The sequence below is a fragment of the Dasypus novemcinctus genome, chromosome 5 (assembly GCF_030445035.2).
Source record: "Dasypus novemcinctus isolate mDasNov1 chromosome 5, mDasNov1.1.hap2, whole genome shotgun sequence".
In the NCBI taxonomy this organism is placed as follows: Eukaryota; Metazoa; Chordata; class Mammalia; order Cingulata; family Dasypodidae; genus Dasypus; species Dasypus novemcinctus.
This window is the reverse complement of record NC_080677.1, coordinates 7,927,413-7,940,872: the sequence shown is the minus strand read 5'-3', so window position 1 is coordinate 7,940,872 and position 13,460 is coordinate 7,927,413. Positions and strand designations below refer to the sequence as shown.

The 13,460-nt window shown below is 52.0% G+C and overlaps 1 protein-coding gene across 1 annotated transcript in view; it reads right to left on the bottom strand.

The window, feature by feature from the left end:
- The window catches only part of PKD1L1 (polycystin 1 like 1, transient receptor potential channel interacting), a 166,191-nt gene extending 154,145 nt beyond the window's left edge, over positions 1 to 12,046 (bottom strand). The window contains 2 exon segments of the mRNA XM_071215041.1: positions 8,991 to 9,069; positions 11,989 to 12,046. Coding sequence (XP_071071142.1) covers positions 8,991 to 9,069; positions 11,989 to 12,046 — 137 coding nt within the window.
- Positions 12,047 to 13,460: the final 1,414 nt, after the last annotated feature.

Below are 13,460 nucleotides of genomic sequence, written 5' to 3'. Positions count from 1 at the left end.
AGGAGCCCAGGAACCTTAGCTGGAGGCCGGGCAGCACGCCCGAGAACCCCCCCAGCGCTTCCCATCAGCAGCGGCCTGCGGAGTGCCGGAAATGCAAGTTCTCAGGCCTTGCCCCAGAACGACGGCAGCAGAAAGGCTGGAGCTGGGCCCGGCAAGCCCCCGGGGGGTTCTGGGGTGAGCTAGGATTTAAGGGCCGCCGCTCTTGTTACATTAGCAATGGGGATCATGAAATATTTTCTCATCACTGAATTAATGGACGTAAATGATCGTGTCTCCCAAACGACCTCCTACGTTTGTGCTTGTAAAAACGTTGTAGGTGGAGTGCCGTGAGTTCTAGGGCCATCTCTTTTTCCTGTGGGTAGTCTGTGGTCTTGAGAACATTCTAGACTGCTTCACCTTCAGCATCTCATAATACAGTACTTGCATGAAAAAGTTTTAAAAAGCTGTTCTAGGTCGGTGCATATGGTTTTGGTATCCTTTAGGTAGCTGCAGCATAAGCTAAAGGATGAAATATCCTCAAAGCGGAGAGAGAAAACTCCTTGAAATGGAAATGGCTTAGGTGTCTTAACGGCCAGTTGACGTCCTCCCTTGAATTGTCCCCTCTCAAAGTGGCTGCAGCTGTCACCACACAAACAGGCAAGCTAATCTTCAGCCTGGATATCTGGCTGACCAGGGAAAGAAAGGAAACCAAGTAACAAGGGACTCTGGGGGCAAATAGTTGCAAATTGCACCCTGGGTGGCCTTGCTACTGAAAAGCCTGGCTACAATTGCAACCACGATGAAGGGGACCACGAATCACCAAGTGAATTGGAGTACGGCAGCTAAATCCGCGTCTAGGGGGGTAGGAGCTGCCGTGCTACCCTTTCCTTACCTTCTGGGAAAGGTGAGGAAACGTGAACTTGGCCTCAGGAGGGAGAGCTCAGTGCTGGCCTGGAAAGACCCAGCTGCTTGACCTGCGGCCCATTTTAGGGCAGTCCGTATCAGGCCGGCCTCGGGAGCAGCACCCTGACCACACGCCCTGCGGAGCAGGGCAGAGCAGGCCAGTGTCTCGATCGGAGACCTCTGGGCTCAAGGGGCAGAGGGCCGTGCAGGAGAGCTGCTCCGAAATTCTAAAAATCGAATAACAGCTGAGGATTAATTGAATGGTGTTTGTGCTTTGGGCTTCTCCATTGTCAAAAACAAGAACAAACAAATAAGCAGAGACGCTCAGGCTGAAGACTCCCTGTCATGTAGGAAGGGTACCCCGATGGGCCTGCCATGCGCTGGCAAGCCACCGACAGTGAGATCATTTGTACGTTCTGTGCCAAGAGCGTGTGGAACTGGCGCCAGCTGGAACCAAGAGGCATCTTTCATCAGGAAGTTCTGGGAGGGTGACTGTCAGAAGTTTATGTGGCTCTCTTGTTTAAGCAAATGAAAAATTAGCTCTTTCATACTGTCGGCTATAAATCAAATTTGACAGCTTAGAGAAGATGCTTTCGCAGACATTAAAAAATAAAAAAATAAAACCGCACGTTTTATTTCTCCTTTCACTCTGCATGAGCAGTGCCCAAAGCACTAGAAGAGTGAAATGTAGTTCATTAACAAACACCCACCATCGCCTGCACACAGGGCCCAGACACTCAGCAGCAGCTTTCTGATAAAATTAAACTGCACAGCTCAGACCCCAACCTTGAGTTTAGACGAAAGAATGTAATATTTGCTTTCCCAATTGCACACATTCGTTGGCAAACGGAGCTGGGACCATGCTGCTTCTAAAATCTCTGAGTACAACTGCAGTTTGGAGGGCATTCTAAAGATGAAGGGGAAAAGGAAACAGCGAAGGAAAACCGGTGGCTGTCTTGGAAATGTGCTCACTTTGACTGGACGCCTGTTCAGAGGGTTTGGGTGTTTCTCAATGACTGAGGGATCTAATAGAAACCAAACCAGAAAGGGTAGGTTAAGTATTCTAAGAGGCTTCACTGACAGCAGAGCCTATTTAAAGCCGTTTTCTAAAATCTGTGTCCAGCTAAGACCCCAATCCAGGGGACGAAGTCAGGCAGGGAACCGCATTTGGACTCTGCTCTAAGGGCGACTCCCAGGAGGAAGGTTTCCAAGTACCTTGTCTCATCTGGAATGTTTAGCAGTAATTCGTTTACGAGTAATGAGGGCCTACTCGCCAATATGTGGAAAATTCAAAACTCCTGCCAACATGCAAAACGTGGCAGGAAAGGAGGGCCTGGGGTGGGAGATGCTAGATGCCCCCGTGGCTGGCAAGGAGGAGGAGCCGTTAGAGACGCTGCTGTCAGGCCACGCTGCCGTGGGGCCACGTTCACGGCGGTCCACACGCCAGCCAGCAGGAGGGGACGTGGCGGAGCCGCTCAGGCTCAGAGCCCTGAGACTCGCCTCCCCTTCTCAGCAGTGACTCCGGGGTCCTTTGCCCCGGGATCCCTCCTTTTGCAAAAGCAGCCTTGCTCCCGGGTGGGTGGAGCTGAATGTCTCTGTCTTCAGGCCGGTTACAGGTGAAACTAGTTAAGAGCCTGGGACAGGAAATACTTAGAGCACTGGGGATCCCCGCTGCCGGGGGCCCAGTGCCACGGGTTGAATTGTGCCCCTGGGAGCGCTAACCTCCCGGAGCTGGGCTGGTGACCTTATTTGAAAGTCTTTGCAGCTGTAGTCAAGTTAAGCTGCGGGCATGTTGGACTAGATTGGGCCCTGATCCAGGATGACTGCTGTCCTTGCCTGAAGAAGGACATTTGGGCACAGAGAAGCAGAGAAGTCGGCCACGGGACAGTGGAGGTGGAGGCTGCGGTGCTGCTGGCCCAAGCCAAGGGAAGTGGGGCACAAAGTGAAGAGGCCAGGCAGGCCTGCCTAGGGACCTCCCCGGGAGCACGCCCCACCCCGCAGACACCTGCTGCGGGCCTCCCAGCCTCTGGAACCCCGGGCAGTCAATCTCGGTTGTTTAAACCACCCTGGCAGCCCGAGGAAACGACCCGCCCTGCCCCAAGCTCTGCGTCTGCACAGCTTTTCTAGACCTGCTGGTGTGGACGCAGGCCTCCCTGACGTTGTGCTGGGAGGCAGTGCCCCCATTCACATGACTGGTTGGTCTAGTGCCCCCTGCTGGCCTTGTCTTTAGGGTGCTGGGAGCCCTAAGAACTCACTGTCGTAAAGAGAAGAGGCTTGCCCCGGTAAAGTGAGTGATCAACAAAGGTGAAGCATGCTCGGCAACCTTCAGACCACGAGGCAGCTGCTGTCTGGTTTTGCTTTCCTCTGCTGACCAGACCCCTGCCTGAAGCCGGGCACTGTGTAGCTGCTTCCCAGACCGCCCCTCTCCATCTCCTCGTCTGACTTGACCATTCGGGAGCCCATGCTGGGGCACGCTGGCTTTCTACTCCATCGGCTGGAACGGATTTCCAAGTCCTCTTCAGCTACTGTGTCCTCCCTGAGTCTTCTCTCCTTCACCATAGGCATCCTGATTTCCTTCAGTCACTCCTATTATTACATTTTCTTTTTTTTTCTTTTAAGATTTTTTTTTCTCTCCCCTTCCCCCCCTCCAGTTGTCTGTTCTCTGTGTCTATTTGCTGGGTCTTCTTTGTCCGCTTCTGTTGTTGTCAGCGGCACAGGAATCTGTGTTTCTTTTGGTTGCGTCATCTTGTTGTGTGTGTGGCACCATTCCTGGGCAGGCTGCACTTTCTTTCGCGCTGGGCGGCTCTCCTTACGGGCGCACTCCTTGCCATGGGGCTCCCCTACGCGGGGGACACCCCTGCATGGCACAGCACTCCCTGGGCGCATCAGCACTGCGCATGGGCCAGCTCCACACGGGTTAAGGAGGCCTGGGGCTTGAACCGCGGACCTCCCATGTGGTAGACGGACGCCCTAACCACTGGGCCAAGTCCGCTTCCCTATTATTACATTTTCTACTCACTTGTTTCCTACTTTTTTACACTCCGTCTTGGTTTGCCAGAGGTGCTGTGCTAAAGACCACACTACAGGTTGGCTTAAACGGTAAGAACTTACTGCCTCCTGGGTTTGAAGGTACAAGTTCCAAATCAAGATGCTGGCAAGGCAACGTGTCCTCAGATGGGTGACGTGCTGGCCTCTGTCCTCTCTACTTCTACTGCAGGTTTCAGCCCTAATTTCTGGCTTATTGTGGTTGCTGGTGTCTACTTCTGTGTCCAATTTCATTTTCCTGTAAGAACTGCAGTAATATTGAGCCCACCCTGAGTCAACGTGGCTTTTGCTCAATAGGCTCTTTGAAGACCCTGTTTGCACATGAGTCCACACCTGGCTCACCTTGACATCTTCCAAGGTCCTGTTTACTGATGGATTCACACCCACGGGGGCACGGATTCAGACATGAACTGTCTTTTGTGGGGGGACGTGATTCGATCCCCCACCTAAGCTTTTAGTTATTAATGTTGTGATGTTCTTAAAAAAAAAAAGGTTGCATGTCTTAGGTGAGGTCCAGAGAGAAATTGAAAAGGGTGCGTCCCCTGCAGAGGTTAACGATTTCAAGGCTGTCAGGGAAAGGGGTCAGTGTTGGGGCAGTGAGCAGGGGTGAGCCGTGCTTGTGGGCCTCCCCTGGCCGGCTCTCCCTAGAGGGAAACTCCCCCAAAGAGTTCAGGAGTACCTGAAGACGGAGCCGAGGCCTCCCAGTCTCACCACCTCTCACCTACAGCACACCAGCTGCCTGTGCCGGCACCGAATGGGCAACCAGTATCCGCGCAGGGTGAGTGACGTAGCCGTGCACTCAGGGCGAGCTTTCTGGGTTCTGGTCTTGACAGGCAACTGGTCCTGTGCCTGGGGTACCTAAACAAAGTGGGAGCGATGCGAGAACATCTTCCCTAATCTCCTGCCGGCGCAGAGGCAGCCATGCTGGGGTTAAAGGGCCAGGCTACCCGGGCTTTCAGTCTGGCTCCCCCAATTCCTGGAGAAAGGCAAGATATCAACCTCCTTCTGTATGAGACCACCATGACCCAGTACCTACTCCTCGGGCTTGCTGGGAGGGCTGCATGAGCTGGCCATCCAGACTCACCTAGGGAGGGGCACGTGCTTATCCAGTGCTAGGCGTCAGTCTCGTCTTAAGGCTAAAGTTCACCTGCTTCTACAAAATCTAGAGGATATAGATTTTTAAAACTTTTTATTATAATGCATAAACTGCTTAATATTTCCCATGTGGACCACTTTGAAGCACGCAAATCAGGGGCATTCATTACATTCACAGCATTGTGCAGCCATCGCCAGCAGCCATGACCCAAACGTTTTCATCACCTCGAATGGAACTGCTGCACCCACTGAGCAGTAGCTCCCCACTCCCCGCACGCCCAGTCCCTGGTCAACTGTGATCTACTTTCTTTCTGTGAATTTGTTGATTCTGGGTATTTCATGTAGGTGACACAGTACTTGTCCTTTTGTGCCTGTCCTCAAGGCTCGTATCCACGCTGTGCCATGTAGCGGCCCTTCGCTGCTTTTCGAGGCTGAGTGGTATTCTGTGGTGTGCATGTGCCCCATCGGGTTCATAGTCACCAGCTGAGCGACTCTTGGGTGCGCCCACCTTTTAGCTATTGCAAACAGCGCTGCTGTGAACATTGGTGTACAGAGAGCTGCTCGCGTCTCTGCTTCCAATTCTTCTGGGTATATGCCGAGAACAGAGGGTATGGATTTTAACGGAAAACATTCACAAAGATGAGGCGTGTGCAATTACACCGTGTTTTCAGGTCTGGCTCTTGCTGCAATGCCCAGACGCCGCCAGCAGATGGCAGAAAAGCACGCTACTTGGAGTTGCTGGGGAAAAGTGGCCGAGGAAGGAAGTCTGTATTTTGAAAGGTGAAGCTGGTCACCGTGTCTTAAGGCTTTTAGAAAACTACTGAATAATTCCGAGCATTTCCTTGCCTACTCTCAACTACCCTTGTCTTCCAAAAACCAGTGAGACAAGGGCATGAAAAAAACAGAAAAAGCGACAACCAAAGAACAGTGCAAATCATGCTTCTAGGAATTTAAAGGAATTTCTACAATTTTCTGGAGAGCAGACAGCACTGAGGAAAAAGGACCAGCTAACCTCTTCTTCGACGGGCGCCCTGCCCCACGCTGTGAGCCCACCGGCCGACCCCTCCTCCACGGGGCCCACGCACGGGGAGGGAGACGCAGACGCTGCGTGACTTCCAAACGCAGGGGAGAAAAACATTCCTAACGAGGGCGAGAGGTGAGAAACAACCCCGATAAAGAACGCTGGGATCGGGCACGTACCCACAAAGAGCAGAGTGGGGCTTTGTAAGGGACAGTTTAATTGTGAGAGGCCCTTTTCCCCCGGTGCGAGGGGGAAGGATTTAGCAGCCCAGGCTCTAGCACCACGGAACATCCTTTTCACAGAGCCGTCCCTTTCCACAGTGGCACAGCCAGGGGATGCAGGGCGGTTTGCTCTTAATTAAGCGTGCACTCGTCAGTGGAAAGCCTTTCGAACGTTTGTGCCTGAGGTGAACAATGACATTAATTACAGATTTTTAAACACTGCTGAGGAGCCTTCTGGAGCAGGGTGGACAATTAAAATGCTTATGCTAGCTCAAGGAGCTGAGCTGCACACTTAGTTTGCACAAGTCCCATTCCCAGGCCAGGCCCTTGGACTCACCTGGTGAGAATGCCAGCGTTGCAGTGCCTTCCCCCAGGTATACACGCGGGTGTCGGCAGGGAGGACTAGAGGTACTTGGCTTCCCCCAGGGATGAATCTTCCGCAGCACACCCAGGAGAGACCATTAGCCTCATTAAAAGTTGGGCATGGAGGAAAAATATTTTTGCGGCTCAACATGAACAGGATGGAAGCTTCAGAGATCTCAGATTCCAACAGGTTTAAAGTGAACGAGGCAGGGAAGTAGAAAAGTGATCCTCTTTGAGTTCAAGGCTGGAATTTGATGGCAATGGCCTTGAGTGACTATTGGCATGATGGCTTTCCTTTCGTTCTTTTATTTTTGTTCTTTTTATTACCCTAATTATTTAGACTGAACTCTGTACCTCCAGGAATTTTCCTTATTAAGGGTCTTTAATAGGATTCCCACTACCTCACCATCACCACCTACCAAGAAAAATTTAGATAACCCAAGATGCTGGGAGACTGCTAAGTGTGATGCGCCTGGGTTAGTTTTAGATGCCAAGGAATAGAAACACAGTTGTGGTTGTAAGTGGATTGTGGTGGTCACATGCTGGAAGAAGATGGGATTGGGCCGAGAGAGAAGTGCACACACACACACTGTCATTTCAAGCCTAAATCCGTGGTGCAGTGTGCATAGCACAGAAATACCACCTCTTCTATTTCTGCAAACCAGACTGACCACTCTTCACTTTGACCCAGGAGATCCCAAAAGCCCGCGACTTCAGAAATGGGGCCTGATACCAGTTACAATGGTTATTGCCCCCATGAATCTAGTTGGTTTACAAGATGTAGAAATGGGTAGTTTAAAAACTACAACTTCCTCTCCTCTAGTTTTCTTTTCCCTTTTTTTCTGTGGACAGAGGGATAGTTCTCTGCAAGTCCGTGACTGAGAACAGCAATGCATGGATGTCAAATAGTGCATATGGAGACTTTGGGAGCTGGCAAGAGCTCTGGAATTTGGAAGAAAAGTGAGGTAAGAAAAAAAAGATCAAGGAAAAACATCTGTGAAAAAACCTGCCAATTTTTGGCAGCAGTGACACTAGGCAAAGAAATTTCCAACCACTAATATGGCAACCCCCCCATCAATAGGTGAGGCCTTGATTTACTTTAGGTTTCTTTGATAAAATGATCATGGCAGGAAAAAAAATGAACAAATAATAAAATAAAAAATAATTGTAATATGATCATGGCCACCCACACACAGGATGCAGTAAGCTAAAGGGACAGAGATAACAGCAGCCAATGCTTATGAAGGAAGTTACCCCACGGGTCTTATAACTACCTGCAGGGCTCACAGGTGGGAAGGGGGGCACCCACAGAGGAGAGCCTGAGAATCCAGCAGCACAAGGAGAGGAGGCAGCTCGCCCTGCTCCCAGCTCTGACTGCAGGGCCACACACTGGACAGGATGTGCGCCCACCTAGGGACCCTGCACCAGGCGGGTGGGTTGTCACCTCCAGTGAGAAGTGCCAGGAGCCCGAGGAGGGCGCTGACTCCTCTTGTCCAAAGTCACCCTGCCGGCAGGCAGTCTGATGCAAAGTGCAGAGTGTCACATGCCCCCACACAGGATGTGCATGTTGGCAAAACAAGAGGGTTGGAAAGGACGGGAAGTGTGAGCGGGAGGTTAGAAAAGGGAAATCCAAAAGCTGGAGCCTGCCGTGTGATCTCTCGGGCTTGTGCTAGATTTCTCTTCCCAGTTTCACATTAGGGACCTGACAGCAAAGCAAAGGCTTTGGGCAAATGCAAGGGTGAAGCTGCTGTGTGCCTTTGTCCCTTGCCAGAGGAGCAGGCAGTTCTGAGAACTCTGCTGGCACCCTCGTTTTGCAGGGAGAGCTGGGGGCCTTTCAGGACAGGGTGCTAGCCGGTGCCTTCAGGAGTTAATGCAGAGAGCTGGCCTCACGAGGCCGTCTGCGCCCCGTCCCCGCAGCATGGCCCAGGGGTCCTGGGGCTCCTCTCCTACCAGCCAGCCCCAGGCCTTGGAAACAAAAGCGTGTGTCCTTCCCACGGTGCCTTCTTCCAGGGTGACCTTCACAGCTCACACGATGCCGCGGGGGCCAAGACAGGGCTCGTGCCCTCTCGGCAGTGTCAGAAAAGGTCCAGATTTGACCGTGGTAACGTCAAGGTACCCAGGGCTGGGTTTTAGCCGGGGCTGGGTTTTAGTGGGGCTGAATCGCCAGCCACTCAGGGAAGGCCAGGTCACAGAAGCCCTTCTCCTCGCCACAGTAAGAGCACGGCAGGCAGGGCAGGACTTACCTCCTGTGCAGTTCTCCAATCCCGCGTCTCCTTCCCCGTCCTCGCATGCACACCCATTGTTACACACGCGTACTTTAAAAAGACAGCTCACTACCGTCCCCGAGGAAGGCGGCCGCTCACCTCCCCCGGCCGCCACAGAGGCCGTTGGCCGAGGTCTCCTGCGCTGGGTCACTGCCGAAGCGGCTTCCTCCTGAAGCACCTGAGACGACGACAGGGGCAGTTCAGTGCCTCCACCTTCTGACTTGCGAGGAGCGCCAGCAGACACACACCACACCCCGAGGAAAAAACACCCTCCCTTGTCTAGTCGGAAGGAGCTCTGGCTGTCCTCAGACCTGCCATTTTCTTCTTGTTCAAGGTATTTTACCTCGGAGAGCCTGCCCGAGGTAAGTGTGCGGATCACAGTCCAGGAGGCTGAGAAAAGCCTGATAACTAAGACACCACTTTCAACGGCTACTGCAGAGAACAGAACTTCTTGCAAGCTCTCCTGAGACACCGCAGTAGGCCCCCCAGGCTCCCTCCCCGCTCTCCAAGACCCTGTGCCCCCCACCTGCTCCTGCACCTGCTCGGGAGCTGGCCTCTGCCGCTTGGGCCTTCTCCCTCGTTTGTAATTCAGAGCGGCGCACGGGGCCCTCCTCCTCATGAAACGTGCCTGCTTTTCTTCAGGGTCTGGTAGTTCCTTTACTCCTTTATAGCGACATTTTGACCTTAATAGAGATTTCATTAGACTTTTGTTTTACCTAGGAAACCAGGTCTTTTTCCCCTCGCTACTCTAAACCTGGTTTTGAAAGAGAAGAAAGCGAGTCCCATAAGAATGAGAAACGCATCTGGCCAAGCCTGTTCAGAGAAGAGCATGGCAGGCTCAGGGCAGGCAACTGCAGGGCCTGCGGGGGGCTCAGGCACCTTGGCCTGAGTCCCGTGCTTCTCCAAACCCGCTGCAGCTCTGCAGACTGCCAGGTGAGCGAACAGCTCAGAGCCTCGGGGCGCCTGCCGCTGTCCTGGCCTCCAGCCCGCTCCCCCAACTTCTGACCTGCCCCATCAGGGCCTCTGGGTTCCTCCCACTGAGGCGGCTGGAGGCAAAGCTCAGAGACCTGAGCAACTAACTGTGCACCTTCCAGTTTTCTTGGCAAGACACTTTTCCGTGTGTTTGTGCCGGAAAGGGTCAAAGACAAGGTAAACACACAAGACTCCATGTCCGAAGTCCCTCCAGTGTCCTCTGACTCGGGAGGAAGTTCATTTGTCACCAGCCTGTCAAGTCTAAAGCCCGGGGCCCCCGGGGAGCCCAGGAAGCCTGCCTGCTTGGTGTTTCCCCAGCTGAGCTCACACCCGAGCTGAGCAAAGCACTTCAAAGGCGCGGATGCTGGGCTGGCTGTGCTGCCTGTTCCTTCCACGGTGACAGCAAAGTTAGGAAGCCACAGGCGCTAATCAGCCGGCTCTAAAGTTTAGGCAGCCAGGGGCGCTAATCAACGTTGCTAGGTAATGAAAAGGAACAAAGAAGTGAGATAACTGAGGGAACAAAGGTAGCCGAGCTGTTGGACAGGTAGCCTCTAGAATGGAGCAGCCACTGGACTCCAAATGAAGCAAAATGAAATACAGTGAGAAAGTCAGCTTCCAGGCACCTTGGCCACGTTTCAAGTGCACAGTGGCCACAATGAGGCAGACAGATGTTTCCATCGTCACAGGAAGTTCCTTTGGATGGCGCTGGTCTGCCGGAGCACCCCGAGCTGCTGCCGGGCGGCCATCGGGGACTGCGTGGAATGAGCGTGTCACCGTGGTTCTCCCGCGCTCATTCCCCAAGGACTTGGGCTGATGGATGGCTGGCTGGCACGAGCATAAAACAGGGTCAAAGTACTTCGCCCTTGGGGGTGGAGGGACATGCCACCCTCCAGCAGTCACGGGTGCTCCAGGGTCAGCTTGGACAGGAAACGTGGAGTTTTAAAAGCTAAGTTAAGTGCAAATATTTTGAGTGGAATAATGAAATCGCTTTCAACATTGGCCTCTTTTAAACAATCCCCACACTGTCTGAGCACCTTGTTTATGAACTAGCGAAGGCTCACCTAGGACTTCCTACCCCACCTTCCCACCCTGATGAAGGAAAGGAAAGGGACAAGGGAAGAAGTCACCTGTTGGAATGAAATCAGCAGGAAGGCCTGAATTTACCAGCGGGAAAGGGCCTTGGGGAGATCCCCCACAAGGCAAAGCACTGAAATCCAGCCAGCCGCCTCCCTTTTTCCATTGGGATGGATTTGATGGACAAACACATCTACTTAGAAATATTTTTTAACCACAAATTCTGTGTCTCAGATTCATTCATCGGTTGGGGTGCTACTCTTTAGGTAACAGTTCATATAATTAAGTCTTAATCCACAAAAAATTAAGGTGCTGAAGGTGTAAGTGGCTCAAAAAAGAATGCAGGGACACTTGAAAGTAAAGAGCAATGTCAAACGGGGAGTTTCAGCAGTGAAAGCCAAAAGTCAGAGTCCGTTACTCACAACCCAGTGCAGAAGGGGCAGCATCAGGGCCCTTGCTCTGGCAACAGAATTCTCCCAGCAGGAGCAGGAGGGACTGACCGCCCTGGTTCTCCTACTTTAGGATGAGTGGATGGCACTTAAATGGCATTAGGTTGAGGACCTGGGGGAGCATCACGCTGGCAACCCTCACAAGTGTGCACATAAAATAAGTAAAATAACTCTAGCATTTTGTTTACGAGCGAGCCACCGTTTTATTTCTCCGGTCTCCTTCCAAATCCGGTTCTGATGTGGCAGCATGACCTACAAGTATGCTTTCCAACCCTAAACGGAAGTGCCTGGGAAGCCAGTGCCGTTTTGCCTCTCTTACTGCATTAGCAGCTGTGCATACCTAACATCTTCCCTTCTTAGCAACCCTGCCAGTCACGCTCATCTCCATTATGTTCTAGAGGCACAGTTTCCCCAGAGGGACAACGTGCTCTCAGTCTTTACTAGGAGCCCTACCCCACCCACCCCAATAGCCGCCCACACAACCAACACTGCCAGTCCCAGACACACAGAGCCCCCAACAGAGCGCACAGTCAAATTTGGTAGCTGAATTCTGGCAAAGATCAGGGGACGCTGCGGAGATCTTGGTGGAATGTCCAGCTTACCGTCCTTGGAGCTGATGCCAGGAGCCAAGCAGAGTAGCAGCAGGGCCTGAGTCAGCATCCTCCCCCGCAGGCTCCGGCAAGTCGCCTCGCGAGGGCTCCCAGGCTGCGGGCTTTGGGCCAACAGGTGCAGGTGGGGGCAGTCACAAGGGTTCTGAAACTACGGTCCTGCCTTCCTCTGCCCCGCACCTGTGAGCTGTAGACCTCCTCCCTGCACCCACGTCGTTCGCACCTTGAAAGGGCCAATCCAGAGTGTGCCTGACAAACCACCCTCCTCCCGAGGTGAGCTTCTCAGTGATGTTTACTCTGACATGACGGTGTCCCAGCTGGTGCTAATTTGCAGGGAAAACGTGTAAATGTCTTGGTGGCTCAACGAGTAGACCCAGTGAAGTGAATGTAGCTATTAAAGCATCATGACTATGTGAACCAGATTTGGGTGTTCTTGATTCTTAATGGAGGACCAGCATGGGAAAAACACAAATTTGCTGCACCTGGGACTAAAATTAAGTATTTTGCCTCTACAGCTCTTAAACAATTGTGGGATAAAGGGCAGTCTCTTCTAAAATTTTTCTTTCTTCCATTGGCTTCAAAATAAAACTTAAAATAGCCACAGGTCAAATATTCAGAAAAACATGGTGGGCTGACCTGACCCCAAATCCCTTTGGCCACGTGGCCGGTTGGCCTTCTGATTGGTGGTAGATACACATGCCCTCATTGTTCTCTCCCACTCTCTCTGCAAAGTCACATGCAACAATGCCAAGAGAATACAATTCTCAAAGTAGAAATCATTTCTTAGCATTAGAGGATTTGAGGCTCACTTTGCTTTTTCCCCCTTAAAACTACTTTACGAGCAGCAAATTAACATAAGCACTTTTGCGTTTATCTGATTCCAATGCAGTTATTAAGAAAAGCACGACACACATTTAGGGGAATTTACTGGATTAAAAAATACATCTTTTTTTTTTTAAAGATGAGTAGGCTACAATCATTTGCACAATCCCTGCTCCCCATCCTGCCAGTCTTGAGTTCATCCGTTTGTCCTTATTATCTGGAATGGTTTCTTCCCTAAAGCCACACCAAATAAAAATATTTTCTATCAGTAACCGATATATTTTAAAGTGTGAATAAATCGTCTTTTGAAGCCTTGCTATCCATCTTGAGGTAGGTTACGTCATGTAAATGAAACACCGAGCTCGCCATGCAGAGCTGTTATCCAAGACAAGTGTGGTGGCCCCGCAGCAGGCGGGCCTGGCTGAGCCCCCACGGCTTCCCTGGTTATTGCAGACCTGACCGTGGAGGGAGGCCCCACCTGTCACTTGGGAACAGCTAAGCCACCGAACATAGCACCAGCACGCTGAGCACCACCTGTTGATTTAGCAAGGCCCTTTCCAGAAGCTGGTGAGCTGTGATTAAGGGCGACTTTGGGAAACCTGTCTGTGAACTAGGTAAACAAAACCAGGGAGAGGGCTCCCTAA